Source organism: Cervus elaphus, chromosome 9, assembly GCF_910594005.1.
Source record: "Cervus elaphus chromosome 9, mCerEla1.1, whole genome shotgun sequence".
Classification (NCBI taxonomy): domain Eukaryota; kingdom Metazoa; phylum Chordata; class Mammalia; order Artiodactyla; family Cervidae; genus Cervus; species Cervus elaphus.
In genome coordinates this window covers 41,795,929-41,817,289 of record NC_057823.1, presented here as the reverse complement: position 1 = coordinate 41,817,289, position 21,361 = coordinate 41,795,929, and the positions used below count along the sequence as shown (strand labels likewise).

Here is a 21,361-nt window from a genome sequence, read left to right as displayed (position 1 = left end):
TGGACTGCCACATCCCCTTAGTGCCACATGCTCTTGGGTGTGAATAGGTAACTAACACTTGTGGTGCACACAGAGACCACACTAACAGTCTTTGTGTTCAGTAAACTTAAGTTTGGGGAAATCCATTCTTGAAAGTGTAAACAGCACCACCAGATAAACAATGTCAACTTAGAAATAAAATGCAGTTTCTTTTCACTTTTTAAGAGAATATAATAGAACTGCAAACTTTCTGTCTGTGATTGTGCACACAAGTACCAAATTTTGTGTATAATTTCAGGGTTTATAAATTCCTATTTAAGTGAACTTTAATGTTCTGTTGGTCAATAAGGCACTACAAGATTAATCAGCAACTTATTAATTCTAGACACCAACTGATATAAGAGGAGAGACCACTGAGGAGGAGGGACTTGATGGAAGAGTCAGAATTTGGGGGGTTGGGAGGAAAGATCAACAGGAGTGTCAGATCCCAGGAGAGGAGTGCATCTGCTAATCTAGTCTATTCTCAGCACCTAGAACAGAACCTGACATGTTATAGGTGTTCAGTAAGTATCATCTGAATGAATGAATAATCAGGGAAGGCATTCCAGGCAGATGGGATGGTATGAATTCAAGCACAGACTCTGTCCAGTAGGAACCTGAGTGGACTTGGACATATCAAGATGGAGATGAAGTCTGGGACTCAAGAGGCAGGTCTGGCATGTCGGGATCTGTTGAGTTTGGCCTTACAGGGTCTGTGGGTCTCTGCTCACCTGGAAGAAGCCAGGCTCTTGAACATGAGTACAGGCTGTTCCAGTGGGGTTTGGAAAGGAAGCTGGGGAGGGTCAGGCCATTGTACTGCTTCTCTCCAGACCGTAAGCAACTGCCTCTGAGGAAGGCCAGAAGAGTTTGAAGACAATCCAGTCTGCTCCACAGCTCTTCCCAGAAGGGTGGGCAGAGCCAGAGACACTGGGCTCTCCCAGCTCCCAGAGTCCCAGAACTCAGAGAGCTCATTGATGTGTTGGTAACAGGAGAGCTCTGTGCCTCTGCCTGGCTGCCCTCTGCACTCAGGGACTCCTTTTCCTGTTTCTTCTCCCATCTGTGCCATTGTCTTCCCCTGACCCTTCTCTCTCTGCATCTGTGTTCCCTTCACTCACCATGTCTATGTTGTCTACTTTCTCTGTCTCATCTGGGGAAGAATAGTTTTTCATATTGCAACACGTTCTCTCTTTATTTATTTATTTTTCTATTTTTTTGTGGCTGTTAATCTTGTCTCCTTTTCCATGACATTTTCTCATTATTCCTTTCATCTCTCCCTTCCTCTCCTGGTCCATTGTTAATGCTTCTCCTCATCCTTCAGCTCTCTAATCCCTCACCCTCTTTCTTTCACATTTGCATCCTATTGCTCTACAAGGCTTACAATCTTTGCCTGGAATGGGATTATCAATTTGATCCTATGTGCTACAAGTGTGGTGTGTACAGCTGGTTAGCTTTGACAACAAAGAGATCCCCCACAATACCCCCCAAGTTGACATTGAGAATTGTATTTGGCCAATATTGCTAAAATATAAATTATTTCAAAAAATTTCCTAATGTTTAATTTGTTGAATGTGTCTTAAAAGTTATGTTACAAAGCAAGCTGAAAGAGCAAAGATCTACCACATATGTTAGTTATCTGCTGATGACAGTCTTCACTTAAATCCAGAAACACATAAATACATTCTTGTCAAAAAGTCAGTCATTGTAGGTTAAGTTAGAGTTCCTCTTTGACCACTATCCTCACCCAATTCTGCCCTTCTCTCCAGAAGTATCCTTTATTATACTCTGTGCCCTTCAGGACTTTATGTATACTTGTTTTTAAATTCTTGCCTCCCCATACTTAATATTCCCAAACCTTATTCCAATTTGGTTAAAGAGTTGTATCTTTGTTTTAGCTTGATTTTCTCTAGTTACTAGTGAAATAAAGCAGTCTTTTTTGCTTATTTTTGCTTTTGTTTTGGTGAAGTAAAGAGTTTATTGCAGGGCATCAAGGAAGAAGAATGCTGTAAAGCTGTTTTTATTTAATGTTTATTTGGATTTTTTCCCCTGAGAATTACTGCTTATTTTGTTTATCCTTTATCTTATTGTATTGTGTTATTCTTTAAACATTTTGAATAGAAAAATTTATGAATTGTTGTCTAATATGTATTTTATAATATATCATATCATTAAAAATTTTTATTTTATATTGGAGTATAGTTGATTTCTGAGGCTTGTTAGTTTCAGGTGTCTAGCAAAGTGATTTAATTACACATATACATGTATCTATTCTTTTTTTTCATGTAACTTTCTTTTTCAGATTCTTTTCCAATATATTATTACAGAGTATTGAGTAGAGCTCCCTGTGCTAAACAGTAGGCCCTTGTTGATTATCTATTTTACTTACAGTAGTATGTATATGTCAGTCCCAATCTCCTACTTTATCTCTCTCCTTCACTTTTCTCCTTTGGGAACTATCAGTTTGTTTTCTAAGTCTGTGAGTCTTTTTCTGTTTGGTAAATAAGTTCATTTTTTAGATTCCACATATTAAGTGATATTTTATTTATTATTACATACTTACTATATAAAACAGGTAGTATATATATGTATACTTCATTCTTTATGTCATATTTAAATGCATCTAGTCTTTGTCCTAGGTCATAAACACATTCTTCCATATTTCTTTTAATACTGTTATTTATTATTTCAGTTCTTTAAGCTTCCAGGATTTATTTTTGTGTGTGGTATGATTAGAGACCTAATTGATTTTCAAAAGAGATGAGCAATTGTTCTACATCATTTATTGAATAGCCCTTCTTTTCTCACAGAATTTAAATGGTATTATTTAAATCAGAATGTAAATTTTCACACACATAGGATGATTCTGGACTTATTCTTTTTTGTTGGTCAGTTTTTCTATTCCTTCACTGATACTAGATTTTTTACATTTTGATAATAGATGAGGCAGTATCACTTTTAACTTTGGTCTGTTAGCCATTGTTTAACCCTTTCAAAATTTTTTGACTCTTTGCTCAAAAAAACACTAAGTAAGTACCAACAGGTATCTTGGTTCTCACTTTATAAATTCCCATTAATAATGCTATTGGTTATCAGTTCAGCATTATATTTATGTATTTATTTTAAGTATGTATTGTCTCACAAAGAGCAAAATTCAAGAGACACAACATCATATACCATAAAGACTTTTTTTTTCTACCCTAGATTTCAGCAATCTGATTCTTCTAAATCTTTCTTCTGGGGCAAACACTGTTAGTAGCTCCTGTGTTTTATTCCAGAGATTTAATTTATTTGTATATACATGTATTATATATAAATATCTTCTATGTATGTATGTATATATCTGTATATATACACATATTTATATGTATGTAAAATGTAATATTATATAAATTACTTGTATATATTATATAATATGCAGTATAGTATAATTATATTATTATAGCATAAAATTTACATAGTAATATATAACATAATTATGGTACATAATTATATATTATACAGTATAGCATTTTATATTTACAATTAGATTATATAGACCACTTTGTAATGTGTTTTTTTTTTTTTTTGAACAGTATTATTTTGGAGTTTTTATCAACACATAATAAACAATCTCATTCTGTTGCTTACTTGAATATTATTCCAGTATTTCTTCATTTTTTCCTCTGTTGCTAGATTGCTTTCAAGCTTTTTTATACTATAAGCAAATCTACACCAAACCGTCTTGTCTGTGCATCAACTCATGTATGTGCACATATATCTGTAAAATGAATAAATAGAACTATATTTTTACTAAAAAATCCTCCATCCTCTGAATGCTCCTTTTTCTATTGCACATCATTCTAGTTCACATTTATAGTATCTTTCCTCATTTCATTTAATGTTGAACATAAACAGTTTTGTTTCCCTGAAGAGTCTCTTTTTTCATCCATTTTGCTCTGCTGTTGATTTTCCTTTCCTTCTTTGAGGTTGGAAACATTTTTCAAATGTTTGCTGACCCTGTGTTGTCTACCTGTATTAAAATGTGGGGTCAAAAGAAACACGTTGGACACCCTAAGCATGTGGGTGGTGGTGGTGGTTTAGTTGCTAAGTCGTGTCTGACTCTTGCCACCCCGTGGACTGTAGCCTCCCAGGCTCCTCTGTCCACGGGATTTCCCAGGCAGGTGTACTGGGGTGAGCTGCCATTTCCTTCTCCAGAGGATCTTCCTGACCCAGGGATCAAACCCGGATCTCCTGCTTGGCAGGTGGATTCTTTTCCAATGGATTCTTTCCCAGGAGGAGATACCAGGCAAGCCCATGGGCATGTCATTTGTGGCTTCACTTTGAGTGAAATGACTGGGCTTTTTTTTTTTTAATTTACAATGTCAGTATCTTTAGATGTTTTCTGAATTGAGTAGAGGCTTATCTATTTTCCTGCTTAAAGGGAATAAATCTGGATCTTGGGAACTCCCCCTACCTCCATTCTTGACATGTTGCCTCGTGCTCACAGCACCATCACCTCCACTGGGCCTCCACTGGGTTTGGAATTATTGGATTCAACTTCTCTGGAGAATTATTCTCCTACTTTCTGCCAGGATGAGGGATGGGTGGGGCCCATGTGTGTGGATTTGGGAGGGAACTGTGCTCCTTTAGCCGACTTTCAGAAAATCACCATTTCCAGTCTCAACCTTGCCCTGACTTATAGTCCCTTAGCCATCTTAGGTCTGCATGCTAGTTACAATCCACCCATTTATTCGAGGTTCCAAAAGCTTTGTTGTTTGTCTTTTCTTGTGTTCAGATTTTACTCGTTACCCTCTTTCTAGTAAGATTTTTTTGAGGAAGCAAAAGTTGAGTATGTTCCATCAGCCATTTAATTCCAGAAGTGGAGTTCTTGGGTCTCTGGTATCATAGGTCTTGGGACTCTGAGTGCTGAGGATGATCTTTAGTTAACCTCAGGTTTCTAAGTTAAAGAATTATAGGGCTTCTTTTTTTTTTTGGCCACGCTACTGCGCAGCTTGTGGGATCTCAGTGGCTCAACAAGGGACTGAACCAGGGTATGGGAGTGAAAGCCTAGAGTCCTAACCACTAGGCTGCCAGAGAACCCCCTGCAGGACTATTCTTATGTATATCCTCTCTTCTCTCTATGCCACCAGAACAGAATTCTTGCAAATACAGTTCATCTGTGTGAGTCTTTGTTCAATCCCTTCTTCTTTGCTAAAATAAACCAGGTCCCAAGATTTTCTCTGTACCAGTTCTTTCCTTCTGCTGGTACAAACTATCAGTTTTGGTTTTGCCCCTCTCTTTGAAGAGTTACTTTGAGGTCTATGCTCACAAGTGTTCTTTTCCACTTTTTTCTTCACCTTGCTCAGTTCCTACTGCTTCTGGTGACCCTCACAATTTTACTCAGTGAGTTCTTCTTTAAGTTAACTCTAACTTCAGCCAACATGAACAGTGTTTCTGCTCTTGATCTCCTTACTGCCTTTGAGTGACTTTTGAGAGAATTCCAGCTGTACCCTGTTATTTCAAAACTGCAAGTGTTGTGTTGAGAATTTAATCATGATTACATGGAAATGTTAGATTAATTTTGGGGAGAATTTGCATCCTTACAATGTTGAGCTGCATAGCTTTCTTCAGGCCTTCTTTTCTGTTTTTAAGTTATGTTTTATAATTTTTATTTTTTAAATATTTATTTATTTATTTTATGTTTTATAATTTTTAGAATCAGCATTCATTCCTAGGTACTTCACAGTTTTTTAAAAAATATTTTTAAAAATTTATTTATTTATTATTTAGGGCTGTACTGAGTCTTCATTGCTGTGTGGGTGTGGGCTTTCTCTATTTGTGATGAGCAGGGACTACTCTTCACTACTTGTGGTGAGTGAGGGCTATTCTTCAATTGTGTGAATGGACTTCCCATTCTGGGAGCTCTTCCTGTTGCAGTGCATAGGCTCTAGGCACTCGGGCTTCAGTAGTAGAACGTGAGCTTGTAGCTGCGGCCTGCAGGCTTTAGGGCGTGTAGGCTTCAGTAGTTGCCACACACAGGCTCAGTAGTTAGGGCTTGCAGGCTCTAGAGTGCTGGCTCAGTAGTAGTGGCACATGGACTTAGTTGCTCCGCAGCATGTGGAATCTTCCCAAACCAGGGAACAAACCCATGTTCCCTGCATTTGGAGGTGGATTCTTATCCATTGTGCCATCAAGGAAGTCCCTACTTCATAGTTTTTGCTGCAATTGTAAATATTTTTTTCCCACTTTTTAATTGCTCAGTGGTATTGTGTGAGAAAGATACAGATTTTTGGCTGTTGATCTTATACATAGTATAATGTTACTGTAATATTAAGTTATATTTCTATATTTCTAAATAGAAAATGTGTAAAAAACAAAAGTTTGGAGGGAGATAACTCTTAACTCCACTATCTAGGTGGAATCACATGGTTAATATCTTGGCATATTTCTCCCAGTCTTTTGAAATACAAAAATACTCATTGATATAAACTTTTTGTTCAGTATCTATTAAAATGTCATAAGTATCACACTGACAACATATTATTTTATCGTTGAATCATGTCATAATTTACTTAGGTTTTCCTTTGGGTTGGGCTTTTGGGTAGTCCCGTTTTTCACTTACTATTTTTCTCAGAAAATATTTTATGCTTTTATATTTGAAAAAAATCAATAAACTTCCCACTCTTTCACTTTCCCCACTTGTGAAATAGGAATAATCATTATTCTTTCAAAGCAGTTATGAGGATTGAATGCTAGAATGTGACAGTGCCCGACATGGTACCTGGTACATGAGAAATGATCAAGTTACATCAGCTGCTGTCATTTCTGTACTACTAGGCATTGATTAAGTTGTTACTTTCAATCTTTACTATCACTTTACAAGACAGTTGTTATCCCAATTTAAGATGAGAGAATAGGTTCAGAAAGACTATAAGTGACTAGGTCACAAAGTTGGTAAATGTCTTTTCTGCTTTAGTAGTTTTTCCCTGAAAAAGCAAATCCTTTACTGAACTTCAGGAGCAGCAGTGTGGGCTGGAGACAGATCCAGCCTACCAAAGGTAGAAGCAGTGTCCATTTTAGTAAAAATAGCTTAATATTTGCTTCTCAATTATGTGCAGAAAGACCTAGAAGCTAAAACAACAACAGCAGCCTGCATGTTTATTAGCATTCTTTCTCTTGAGAGAACATATCTGTTACTCTAAGCCAGGTAACATACAAAGAGGGAAAAGTTTTGTGAAAAATGTTAATGACTTTAGTAATATGGCACTGAATACAAACTTCCTGCTTTCAGATCACAACCTTCTGTCTGGCACATCCTTCTGCAGGAACAATGGCCTTGGTGAAAAATCAGACTTGCATCTCCCACTTCATCCTCCTGGGCCTGTTCAACCACACACCACTGCACCTCCTTCTCTTTTCCACCATCATGGTCATGTTTCTGGTGGCCCTCTCTGGCAACGGGCTCATGATCTTCCTCATCAACACTGACTCCCGTCTACACAGCCCCATGTACTTCTTCCTCAGCTGGCTGTCACTCATGGACCTCATGCTCATCTCCACCATTGTACCACGGATGGCCATCGACTATCTCCTGGGCCATGGTTCCATCTCCTTTACAGGCTGTGGGTTCCAGATCCTGTTCTTCCTCACCCTCCTCGGGGATGAGTGCTTCCTGCTGGCTTTCATGGCCTATGATCGCTATGTGGCCATCAGCAACCCACTGAGGTACTCAGTGGTCATGAGCCGCCGTGTCTGTTGGCTCATGGTGGCAGGATCTTGGCTCTTTGGCCTGGTGGATGGGTTGTTTCAGGCCATCTATACCCTGAGCTTTCCCTACTGTGGCTCTCAGGAGATCGACCACTTCTTCTGTGGCATCCCTGCAGTGCTTAAGCTGGCCTGTGCAGATACATCCATTTATGAGGCTTTGATCTATGTGTGCTGCATCCTCATGCTGCTCCTGCCCTTCTCTGTCATCTCCGTCTCCTATCTGCTGATCTTTGTAACTGTGCTCCGCATGCATTCTGCTGAAGGTCGGAAAAAGGCCTTTGCTACCTGTTCGTCCCACATGGCGGTTGTGTCTCTCTTCTATGGGGCTGCCATGGTCACCTACATGCGGCCCCAGACCTACCACTCCTCCAAGCAGGACAAAGTGGTCTCAGCCTTCTATACCATGATTACCCCTGTGCTCAACCCACTCATCTACAGCCTGAGGAACAAGGAAGTGGCTGGTGCTCTCAAGAAACTCCTGGGGAGGTGTTCTTGTGGTGGGGGACAGACATAACTTGGCACTGCCACCGCTTATACAGCTCTGGGCCCTGGGAACCTGGATTATTCAACTGTAGTTTGATTGAAAGAGGTATGAACATGCCCCACTGAAAATAAAAGTCATTCTCTGACCAGAAGCAACCAGATTAGCACATCAATTCAATCTACCCTGTCCATGCTAAGTATAGGCAGTGTAAGAGCTTTTGGGATTACAAAGACTAGAAGACACAGATTCTTCAGCCCTCAGGTGCTGGGAGAGTGGGAAGGTGACCTCTCTCAGCTGTGTTCCTCTTAAGGAATTGTCCATGCTGGGGAAAGGCATCTTGCTGAAGGCCATGGTTCTCCTTGGAGAGCTGTCTGAATCTCATGACTGGTAATATAGGATATAAATGCCTGACTGCCTTGTCTCAGTTTGACCCTGAAGGGACAACCAAGCTCCAGAGCTCCCCAAATTCAGTCTCCCCATAGGATCAACTGAGGAACTGCAGACGACTTCTTCTTGCATCCAACTTTTCTTCCTTAACCCTCTTCTTTCACCGGAATTTTTAATTCTGAGAGCATTCTCTAATAAACTTTTTGCTTGCAAAGCATGTCTCAGTTTACTTCTGTGAAACTGACCTATGACTCAGGAATAATGGTGATTTAAAGCTGAAATGGCAAAATATCATCATGTACATGCACTCACGGCATGTGGGCATTAGGAGGGGCTGCTTTTATGGTTCATGTGAAGAGAAGTAAGAAATTAAATCATGGAAAGACCTTAGACAGGTTAAATGCAAGAATTACAAACTCAAATGACCATAGGTTCAGAAAGGAGGCGTTAATCAGAGAGAACCAGGGTAGAAACAGGTCAAAGGGAACACCCACTCCTAGACAAAAACCAGTTGGCAGCTCTTCTGCCCATGTTGTGGATAAGTTTTGAGTTGGAAAGGAGATTGAGTGAAAGTTGGTGTAGGCTGGAGAAGCAACCATGGATGAGCATCACAGTTGGGTCATGGGAACACAGAGGACAGCACTCAGCACATTGAGCAGGAAACAAGAGAGTAGAGAAAGGTGTTAAAGAAAAGAAAGGTGTGCACAGCCGGATGCCAGCCAGGAAAAGGAGGACTTTTATAGCTCAGCCTCTCTACAGTGCCTGCTAGGATAACTCAAGATCTCCAGGTGAGCAGACAGTTGGCTCTACTATAGAGCCCACACAATGAGGGCAACATCTGTGAAGACTCACTTTAGAACATGCTTAAGGATATGGCATCAGAAGCCTGGAAAGAGCTCTTCACCAACTTTGGAATACAGAAGGAGATTGGCACACATTTTTTACTGAGACTCACTGAGAGAGACAAGTGTGTGCATGCATGTGTGCTCAGTCATGTCTGACTCTTTATGACCCCATGGACTGTAGCTTGCCAGGATCCTCTGTCCATGGGGTTTCCAAGGTGAGAATACTGGGGTGGGTTGCAATTTCCTTCTCTAGAGAGATATAAGAATAATAATAAGATAAAATAAATATAAATCTCCCCTTGAAAATTAGCCCCAAAGCAAGCAAGAATCAGAAACATAAGCCCAATTAACACTAATTCATTCAAGATGAAATTCATGCTATAGAAGATTAAATGAAGAATTTAAAATAGTATCTTTAAAAATTCAATTACAATTGATTTATAATATTATGTTCCAGGTGAACAACACAGCAATTCAATATTTTCTTAGACTATATTCCTTTTAAAGTTATTATAAAACATTGACTGTGTTATGATGTGCTGTACCTCACACTGAACAACAATAACAATATTTGCTTTATATATATGTGCTCCTATATTAGGTTTTACATTTTAATGAATGCTATATACTCTGTTCATGCTGATTCCTTTATCATTTTATTATGTCCTTCTTTGTCTTTTATTCTAAATTTTTTTTAATTTAATTTTTAACTGGAGGAAATTTGCTTTACAATGTTGTGTGGGTTTCTGCAGTACAACGATGAGAATCAGCCATAATTGTACATATATCCCATCCCTCTTTACCCTCCCTCCACTTTCCCGATACCACCCCTGTAGGTAATCACAGAGCACCAGTCAGGGCTCCCTGGGTTATATAGCAATTTCCCACCAGTTATTTTACGTGTGATAATGTATATACGTCAATGGTACTTTCCCTAGTCAACCCATTCTCTCCTTCCCCCGCTATATTCACAAGTTTGTTCTCCACAACTACATCTCTGCTCCTTCCCTGCAAATAAGTTCATTAGCATCATTTTTCTAGATTCTATATACATGCCTTAATATATGATATTTGTTTTTCTCTTTCTGATTTACTTCACCCTGTATAACAGGCTCTAGGTTCATCCAGTTCATTACCACCAACTTAAATTCGTTCTTTTTAATGGTGGAGTAATATTTCATTGTATACATGTACCACATCTTCTTAATCCGTTCATCTGTCAGTGGACATCTAGGTTGCTTCCAAGTCCTGGCTAATGTAAATAGTGCTGCAATGAACATTGGAGTACACGTATCTTTTAAAATTGTGGTTTTCTTGGGCTATATGCCCAGTAGTGGGATTGTTGGGTCATATAGTAGATTTATTCCTAATTTTTAAAGAAGTCTCCATACTATTTTTCATAATCGCTGGACCAGTTTATATACCCACCAAGAGTGCAAGAGGGTTCCCTTTTCTCCACATCCTCGCCAGCATTTATTGTTTGTAGATTTTTTGATGACGACCATTCTGACCAGTGTGAGATTAATACCAGCCACTGTATTAACAGTTTTGATTTCCATTTCTCTAATAATAAGTGATCTTGAACAGCTTTTCATGTATTTATTGACCACCTGTATATCTCCTTTGAAGAAATGTCTGTATAGGTCTTCTGTGCATTTTTTTGTTGGGCTGTTTGTTTTTCTGCTATTGAGCTATATGAGCTGCTTGTATATTTTGGAGAGTACCCATTTGTCAGTGGTTATGTTTGCAATTATTTTTTCCACTTCTGAGGATCTTTTAATTGTGCTTATTGCTTCAAAGCTTTTAAGTTTAATTAGGTCCCATTTGTTTATTTTATTTTTATTTCCATTACTCTAGGAAGTGGGTCAAAGAGGATCCTGGTGTGATATATGCTAAAAAGTGTACTGCCTATGTTTTCTTCTAAAAGCTTTATAGTTTTTGGTTTTACATTTAAGTCTTTAATACATTTTGAGTTTATTTTTGTGTATGGTGTTAGAAAGTGTTCTAGTTTCATTCTTTTACATGTAGTTGCCTCTTTTTATTCATTCACTGCTTTCCTAGTTTCTGTAGCTCACTGTGCATTAGTTTTTTGAGAATATTTAAGAGAGTTGACTTAAAGTTTTTGTCCAGTAGTTCTAAAGTCTTTGCTTTCTTCTGTGGATGAATTACAACTTTTTGCTTTCTTCATGCTTTGTTGTTTTTTCATTGAAAACCGGGTAATTTTCAATATTATGATGTGGTAACCTTGGAAATTAAATATCCTCCCCTTCCTGGCATTTGTTCTATTGCTTGCTATAGGCATTGGATATTTGTTTAATGAACTTTATATTATATTTGTAAAGTCTGTGTTTCTGTCAGAGTTTTGTGGCTTTAGAGAGAATGGAGGCAAGTTACACTAGTAACTACAATTCTTAGAACCTTATAACAGGGAGATGACTTAAAGTTGTCTATCAATTTAATTCACACAACAAATGTTTTGTGATGAAAAATTATTGTTCCCATTTTACAAATGAGTAAATGGGTTCAAGTAGGTTCCTAGCTCAAAATGATGCCTAAAAATATTGACACTCAGCTCTATGTAACTTCAATGTCAAGTGTGTGTACAATGCTATGTTTATCTCTGTAAATTTCTTAGTATGACAGAAACTCAACTGGGTCAGAGCTGATGGAAAAGTGAGAAAGAGGTGGTCAGTCTAGGGAGGTGATGTGCTTTTCATAGCAGAGTGTTGAATTTTTGACTTGAGAAATTCCAGTGTAATTGAGCTCTGAGGTTAGAAAGGTCAGTGTGATATTGGATGGGAATATCTTATAGCTTAAGTAACAGGAAGAGGCAGAAGGAACCAGAGGGACAAAAGTCTGGAAGACTCTGGAAGATTCCTTGTTTGCTTCACGTACATCCACTATTTAGTGACTACTTACAATGTAGATTATATCCCAGAACAAAACATTCCATTTTGGAATGGAAGAAGAGTCAGTTCTTTCCAGATTGACCCATAGAATCTCTCCCCAGTTTTTCTCTCAATGTTTCCCTGAAAGAGAGTTTGTTTACTGGTGAACCGAGATGAGTAGAAAACTTTGCAAGAGGCTTCCTTTCCCAAAAGGTTTAACTGCAACAGACTGGGGAGAGAGATGTGGCTGAGGAGGGTTCTCTAAGGACTTGTAAGAACAGAAGTAACTTTCTTTAGTCACAGTAGAAGGGAAAACAATGAGTCTCAGTGAGAAGTGACAAAGAATAAAACCTCTCAGCTGGATGCTAAACCTGGCCAACAAGCGTTTCTCCACAGGTGGTAGACTCTGCTGACTCCAAGATAGAAGCCCCTTCCCTCCTTGTCTAGCCCTCTTCCATGGTCTTTGCTTTTGGATGAGGGCTGTATGGTCTCTCTGTGCTCTAAGTTTTCTTTCCAAGTGGGTTTTTCTTGACCACTAAAGATTCTAATAGGTTTTTGCATGCAACATTCTTTTCCAGGATTTTGGGGTTCCTTCTTTCTGAACTTTTTCTTCCCATTTCAACCAGCCTTAATGCATTTCTTCAAAATCTTTCCACAGCCAAGGTGGAAGACAATGGATAGTTCCTGTTGATGGATGGGGAGTCTTCCAGACATCTTGACCAACTGATATTTTCACAAGTTAGGAGGAAATTCTAGAGGAGTTCTGACCAAACAAGCCTTTCTTTTCCCTGGAAATTTCTCTTCTCGATATTTAATAATTCCCTTTGGCTTCTGTTTCAAGAAGATGGAGCTGTGTAGTTTTCTCTGCAGTTAGAGAGACCCCACTCTAGATTCAGCTGAGTGATCTGATCAGTCCTTCTTGGGTTGTGGAATCTAGTTACTCAGGGCATAGAGCTCCCAATGGAATCTACCTCATGACTCTCCAGGCCTTCCTGATTACATGGTTTTGGGTAAGGCTCTTCCTCTCTGTATCTTATACTTTACCTCTCTGCTAAGAAATACTTACAATGATTTTTCATCTGACAACTATCCCCGATGTTCTCCTGATTACTATTTATCTTAAATTATAAAACTCTTGCTTGGTTAGATTTTGTTTTCTGAATTGATTTTTCTCCTAATTCTTTACTCCATGGGTAGAACTAGAGAAAACCCAAGAGTTGCTTGATCCAGTATTTCATTTTAAAGCTCAGGCAACTGAGACCTAAGAGAAGGGAAATTTCATTCCTGTGGTCTCATGACCAGTTTTACAGTGGTATACATGATTTGTCTATTCAAGTTAAATGAAGTGCAACACGGCTAGACCATCTGAAACTGGCCCCTTCAAGGTACTGGGGGAGTGTCTCTGATACCTGTTTGTTAGATTTTGAAAGATTATGGTAAAGTCCTCTCATGCTTATCTATCATTTGTGCTTATGTTTGCAACTCATGGAAACAAATTTTTGCTTGTCTTTCCCTAAAACCACATAAATTTTTTTTTCTATTGGATGATCTCTCCTGTTCCTCTTCTACTTGAAGAGGCCATAACTCTGCTCTTATTTGGAGAAATGTTTTGGTGTGTTTGCTCCTTTCTCTTTCTACACTGTAGCTTCCTTCTCTTTGAGAAAGTTCTACCACAGGTTTGACCTGTCCTCATTCTGCTTCCAGGCTCTCTGAGAAAATTCCTAGGTGCACCCCGCCAGGAGTCATTTATGCACAACCTTGGGCTCTGCAAGCCTTATCTGAGGGATGCAGGATTGCCTTTCTGCACTAAAATATCTCCTGCTTTGCCCAGCTGAGACTATATCTGCAATAGCTATCTGGTAAGGCTTTGTTGAAAAAAATTTGCTTTACAGTTGGTACCAAGGGATTACATTACATTGGAGTGGGGCCATGTTTTTATCAGTAAAGATTAGTTTTCCCAAGGCATTTATTGAAAGTCAGTTGATGCATCTGATGAGCCTAATTAAACAGTGGCCAAGTTTCCTATTAAGATGTAAATTCAAACTGTAATGCAATGCACTTAATATTTTCCTTCCTTACATTTCTCTTGCTACCACCCTGTCCAGAGCATAATAAGTAGTGGAAATTGTAGACATCATTATGCTCCTGCCAACGTGTATTGGGTACCTACTATGCACCAGACACAAGAGTAGAGGCTTTATATTCATAATTCACTTTATTCTCACTGCCAGAATGGATGATAAAACTGAGGATCACAATGATCAGGTAACCTGCCCAATGTAACACAGCCAGTGGCCATCTCTTGCTTGAACCATCACAGCTTCTTACTAGTAGTTTCTCCCTTTATCATGTCTCCTTGTCTCTCTGTCATTCAGTGAACAGGCTTAGCCCTACTCCTCTGCTCAACAACAGTACTCACCATTTGTTGATCATTTCCTGTGTGAACAAGGCAAGTGTCTGGTGCTTTTGAACACATGAACTCAGTCTTCCTAACCACCCTGGGAGGTGATTATTCTTACCCTCATTTTGCAGATAAGATGAAAGAGTCAGTGAGCACTTAACTGAAAACTAATAATTGATGGTGTTACTAGTTATTTTCAGAGATTTTGACATTTACATAAATAAATGTATACAGAAACATATTCATTTCTTTTTACACATATAAGAGTAAAATATAATATTAACACTCCCTGGAATGTATGAAATACAATAGAGTATAAATGTATGATTGTAATATGATGCTTATTTAAACATATATATCATGTAATTAATATAAAATAAGTAATACAATACCTTATATGTACAATTTTACTGTATACACTCTTCTGTAATGTCCCTTTTACATTGAACAATATAGTTTGGGGACAATTCTATATAAACACACAAAAAGCAACTTCATTTGCATATTATTTCAGTTTATTCAATTTTTCCTCCTGATAGGTACTTAGTTCTTTTAACCTGTGACGGCTGTCTTTCTAGTGGCTTTTTTCAGGAAGCAGATATTAGGTGTGTTCAGTTCGCCATTTTAATCCAGAGGTTGAATTGTTAGTATATCGTGGATTGCTAGACTAAGGTTTTTTTTGTTTTTTTTTTTTTTGTTTTTAGACTAGGTTTTGAGGATACTATTTAGTTTTCCTTGAGCTACTGGGATGGAGAACTATGTGGTTATTCCTAATGTACATCCTGTCTCTTCTCCCTATCACTAATACAGAACTATTCCTGCAAATACAACTCATCTGCACGAGTCTTTGTTCAAGTCCTTCTCCTCTGCTCCTTGGGATAAACTACTCTTTTTAGAATCCTTGTAAGACTTTCCAGCTTCTGCTGGCTGAAACTGGTAGTTTTGGTTTTATTCCTATCTTGGGAGAGGTTACTTTGAGATTTATGCTCACAGGTGTCTTTTTTCCACTTTTTTCCCTTTCCTTGTTCAATTGCTACTGCTTTTGCTATCCCTTCGAATTTTATTTTGTGGGTTCTACTTTCAGCTAGCCTAACTTTATCCAACATAGACTGTGTTCCTGTTCTTCATCTCATTACTGATTTTGAGTGACTTTTGAGAGAATTCTACCTCTAAATGGTCATATCCAAAATGCAAGGGTCTTTTTGGAAATTAATTGGGATCTCAAAGAAATTATAGATTAAGTTTGTGGAGAATTTACATCCTTACACTGTTGAGCTTATGTCTCTAAAAAATATGCATGGCTTTTTTCAGGCCTTCTTTTCTGTCTCTCAATTATGCTTTATAATTTTTAGCATTGGGGTTCTTTCCTAGGCACTTCACAGTTTTTATTGCAATTATATAAGTTGTTTATTTAGTGGTATGTATGAGAAAGATTCAGATTTTTGTATGTTGATCTTATACATAGTATAATGTTACTTTAACATTATAATTCCATATTGCTAATAGAAGATGTGTAAAATACACAGTTGGAGAGAGATAACCCTCAACCCTACTACCTAAATGGAACCATGTGCTTAAGTATATTGGCATATTTCTCACAGTTGTTTTAAATACTTAAAAAGACTAGTTAGTATAATTTTTTTGCTCAGTAGCTATTAAAATGTCATAAGTATTCCACTGGCAACATATTTTATTATTTGATTATTTTATAATTTACTTTGTGTTGGGTTTTTAGGTTGCCTCCAGTTTTTCATTTACTAGCTTCTTAAGAAATATTTTATATTTCTATATCTGAAAAAATAATCTCCCCCTCTCTCAGTTTCCCCACTTATTAACAGTGATAATAATCAGTCTTGCCAGGCAGTTATGAGGATGTGACAGAGTGGTCACGGTGGTGCCTGGCACATGAGAAGTGCTCGTGTAATGTCAGTTGTCATTATTTCTGTCCTACTAGGAAGAGCTTATGCTTTCACCTTCAGTGTTTAATATCACTTTCTAAGATAGCTGTTATCTCAAATTAATATGAGAAAACAGGTTCAGAAAGGTTATGTAAATGCTCAGTTCACAGAAGTGGTAAATGCCTTTGCTGCTTTAGTACATTTACCTGAAAAAGAAAATCTTTGATTAAGGCTGGCCTAGCATCCCACTCCAGTACTCTTGCCTGGAAAATCCCATGGACGGAGGAGCCTGGTAGGCTGCAGTCCATGGGGTCGCTAAGAGTCGGACACGACTGAGCGACTTCCCTTTCACTTTTCACTTTCATGCACTGGAGAAGGAAATGGCAACCCACTCCAGTGTTCTTGCCTGGAGAATCCCAGGGACGCGGGAGCCTGGTGGGCTGCCGTCTATGGGGTCGCACAGAGTCGGACACGACTGAAGTGACTTAGCAGCAGCAGAGCTGGCCTAGAGCTTGGTATACAGAGAAGGCAATGGCACCCCACTCTGGTACTCTTTTGCCTGGAAAGTCCCATGGACAGAGGAGCCTGGTAGGCTGCAGTCCGTGGGGTCGCTAAGAGTCGGGACATGACTGAGCGACTTCACTTTCACTTTTCACTTTCATGCATTGGAGAAGGAAATGGCAACCCACTCCGGTGTTCTTGCCTGGAGAGTCCCAGGGATGGGGGAGCCTGATGGGCTGCCGTCTATGGGGTCGCACAGAGTCGGACACGACTGAAGTGACTTAGCAGCAGAAGCAGCAGCAGAGGTTGGTAAGAGACTGTCTATAGACTGGAGACAGACTCATTGTAGTAGAGGCAAAATCAGTGCCGATTTTAGCAATAATAGCTTGACATGTGCTTCCCAACGAGATGCAGCAAGTCCTAGATTTAAAGCAGCATCAGCAACAACAGCCTGCATCTTTGTTACAGATTCTTTCTCTTAAGAGGACATGCCTTTTATTCTAAACCAAATAACATTTAAAGCGGGCAACATATTGGAAAAAGCTGTAAATGACTTCAGTAATGTTGCATTAAACATAAACCACCTGATTCCAGATTCCAACCATCTGCTGGTGCATACTTCTGCAGGAACAATGGCCTTGGTGAAAAATCAGACTCTCATCTCCCATTTCATCCTCCTGGGCCTCTTCAACGACACACCACTGCACCTCCTCCTCTTCTCCGTCATCATGGTCATGTTTCTGGTGGCCCTCTCTGGCAACGGGCTCATGATCCTCCTCATCAACGCTGACTGCCGTCTACACAGCCCCATGTACTTCTTCCTCAGCTGGCTGTCACTCATGGACCTCATGCTCATCTCCACCATTGTACCACGGATGGCCATCGACTACCTCTTGGGCCATGGCTCCATCTCCTTCACAGGCTGTGGGCTCCAGATCCTGTTCTTTGTCACCCTCCTGGGGGATGAGTGCTTCCTGCTGGCTTTCATGGCCTATGATCGCTATGTGGCCATCAGCAACCCACTGAGGTACTCAGTGATCATGAGCCGCCGAGTCTGCTGGCTCATGGTGGCATTGTGTTGGCTCTCTGGTCTGCTGGATGGGTTAATTCAGGCCATCTATACCCTGAGCTTTCCCTACTGTGGCTCTCAGGAGATCGACCACTTCTTCTGTGATATCCCTGCAGTGCTCAAGCTGGCCTGTGCTGATACTTCTCTCTATGAGACTATGATCTATGTGTGCTGTGTCCTCATGCTGCTTCTGCCCTTCTCTGTCATCTCCATCTCCTACCTGTTGATCCTGATAACCGTGCTCCGCATGCATTCTGCTGAAGGTCGGAAAAAGGCCTTTGCTACCTGTTCCTCCCACATGGCAGTTGTGTCTCTCTTCTATGGGGCTGCCGTGATTGCTTACATGCAGCCCCAGACCTACCACTCCTCCAAGCAGGACAAGGTGGTCTCAGCCTTCTATACTATGATTACCCCTATGCTCAACCCACTCATCTACAGCCTGAGGAACAAGGAAGTGGCTGGTGCTCTCAAGAAACTCCTGGGGAGGTGTCCATGTGGTGGGGGACAGGCATAACTTGGCACTGCCACTGCTTATACAGCTCTGGGCCCTGGGAACCTGGCTTACTCAAACGTAGTTTGATTGAAAGAGGTATGAATATGTCCTACTGAAAATTAAAGTTAGTTTCTGACCAGAAGCAACCAGATTAGCACATCAATTCAATCTACCCTGTCCATGCTGAGTATAGGCAATGTGGCAGGAAGTCAGAGCCTCTATGGTTACATAGCACAGAAGACACAGCCCCTTAATCCCTCAGCTGCTGTGAGACTGGGCATGAGACCACCCTCAGCTGTGTCCCTCCAAGAATTACAGAAGGCTGAGGAGAACTGCCCAAGTTCATGGTTCTCCTTGGTGTGCTGCCTGAATCTCATGACTTATCAATGTGGATGGGGTATCTGGCTGCTGAGCACAGAAGAATTGATGCTTTTGAACTGTGGTGCAAGAGAAGACTCTTGAGAGTCCCTTGGACAGCAAGGAGATCAAACCAGTCAATCCTAAAGGAAATCAACCCTGAATATTCATTGGAAGTTCTGATGCTGAAGCTGAAGCTCCAATGCTTTGGCCACCTGATGCGGCTGATTCACTGGAAAAGACTCTGATGCTGGCAAAGATTGAGGGCAGGAGGAGAAGGAGGCAACAGACAATGAGATGGTTGAATGTCATCACTGACTCAATGGGCATGAATTTGAGCAAACTTTGGGAGAGAGTGGACAGGGAAGCCTGGTGTGCTATAGTCCATGGAGTCACAAAGAATCAGACGTACTGACTGAGCAGCAACAATGTTTCCAGATACTTGTCTATTTCTTCTAGGTTGTCCAATTTTTTGGCATATAATTACTCATAGTGTTCTCATGGTATTTTTAAATTTCTAAAGTGTAAGTTTTTATTTCTCCTTTTTTGTTTCTTATTGTGTTTGAGTCCTCTCTCTTTTCTTTTGGGGAACCTGGCCAGAGGTTTGTTGATATTGTTTATCCTTTCAAAAGACTACCTCTTGGTTTTACTGATTTTTCTATTTCTACTGATCATTTTCCTTTATGATCTTCATTATGTCTTTCCTTCTGTTGAGTTTAGCCTTTGTTCTTTTTCTAATTCCTCTAGGTGGTAATTTAGGTTGTTCATTTGAGATGTTTCTTATTTTTTCAGGAAGGCCTGCATTGCTAGGAATTTCCTACTTAGAACTATTTTTGCTGCATCTAATAGATTTTGTAGATTTGTGTTTTCATTGTCATTTGTCTCAAGATATTTTAAAATTTCCTCTTTGATTTCATCATTTACCCATTGATATTTTTAGTAGCATTTTGTTTAGTCTCCATGTGTTATTTCATTTAGGATCTCTACTGCCTTATTGATTTTCTGTCTGGAAGATCTGTTCACTGATGTCAGTGGGATGTTAAAATCTACTGCTATTATTGTGTTCCTGTCAATTTCTCACTTTATGTCTGCTAGTGCTTGTTTTATGTATTTAGGTGCTCCTTTATTAGGTGCATATATGTTAATAAATATAATATCCTCTTCTTGTATTGAGCCTTTCTTTCTTTTTTTTTTTTTTTAGTATATGGTGTCCTTGTTTATCATTCTTTATGGCCTTTGTTTTAAAGTCTATTCTGTCTGATGAGTATTGCTAACCCCACTTGTCATTTCTGTTTGCATGAGATATCTTTTTCATCCTCTTACTTTCAACCCTAATGTGTCCTTCACCCTAAAGTGGGTCCCTTATTATAAAAGCATTTTGTAAGCTGTGTTTTATTGTCCAATTTGCCACCCTATGTCTTTTGATTGGAGGATTTAGTCCATTGACATTTAAGGTAATTATGGACAGGTATGTATTTATTGCCATTTTAAATCTTGTTTTCCAGTTGATTTTGTATTTCTCATTTTTTCTCTTGTGGTTTGATGTCTTTCTTTTGTTTTATGCTTGAGTTCTCTTTGGTTTTTGTGATCCTATCATATGTTTTTGACTTGTGGTTATCCTGGTTTTCAAGTATGTTAATCCACTACTATATCTACTTGCTTTATGCAGTTAGTCTGTATAAACTCAAACACATTCTAAAATATAATCTATGTTTTCTTACTCTCCTTTCCCACATTTTAAAATTTTTATGTCCTCTTTTACATCTTCATGGTTAGCCTTTTGCTATTTATTATAGTTACAATTGCTTTCCTTTTTTTATTAAAAAAAATCTATGTATTGGCTTATTTAAACGATTTGCTTTCTTAATGTGATTTTTTTCTTTCCTATAGATTCTTGCTAATTTTTTAAGATCTTTCAATATTTCTTTTAGGATAGGTTTATATTGCTGTATTCTTTTAATTTTTGCTTGCCTGGGAAATTCTTTCTCTCTCCTGTTTTAAATGGTAATCTTGCTGGGTAGAGTATCCTAGGTTGTAGGTATTTCCCTTTCAGAACATTGAGTATATTTTGCCACTCCTTTCTGGCCTGCAAGGTTTCTGTAGAGAAATCAGCTTATAGTTTTAGTGGGGTTCCATTGTAACTAACTCTTGTTTTTCTCTTGCTACCATCAGAATCCTCTCTTTAACTTTTGCCATGTCAATTAGAATGTTTTGATGTGGGTCTGTTTGGATTCACCTTGTTTGAGATCCTCCATTTTTCTTGTACCTGAGTATCTG

The 21,361-nt window shown here is 39.0% G+C and overlaps 2 protein-coding genes across 2 annotated transcripts; both read left to right on the top strand.

Moving 5' to 3' along the window:
• Positions 1-7,324: 7,324 nt before the first annotated feature.
• Positions 7,325-8,275, top strand: LOC122699978 (olfactory receptor 56-like). Its single transcript, XM_043912489.1, has one exon. The coding sequence runs from the start codon at positions 7,325-7,327 to the stop codon at positions 8,273-8,275; it is 951 nt and encodes a 316-aa protein (XP_043768424.1).
• Positions 8,276-17,797: 9,522 nt separating this feature from the next.
• LOC122699979 (olfactory receptor 56-like) lies at positions 17,798-18,748 on the top strand. Its single transcript, XM_043912490.1, has one exon. It carries the CDS (start codon positions 17,798-17,800, stop codon positions 18,746-18,748), a length of 951 nt encoding a protein of 316 aa, XP_043768425.1.
• Positions 18,749-21,361: the final 2,613 nt, after the last annotated feature.

Excerpts from the sequence above, each read along its gene's own strand:
- LOC122699978 (XM_043912489.1), top strand. The coding sequence starts at position 7,325 with ATGGCCTTGGTGAAAAATCAGACTTGCATCTCCCACTTCATCCTCCTG.
- LOC122699979 (XM_043912490.1), top strand. The coding sequence starts at position 17,798 with ATGGCCTTGGTGAAAAATCAGACTCTCATCTCCCATTTCATCCTCCTG.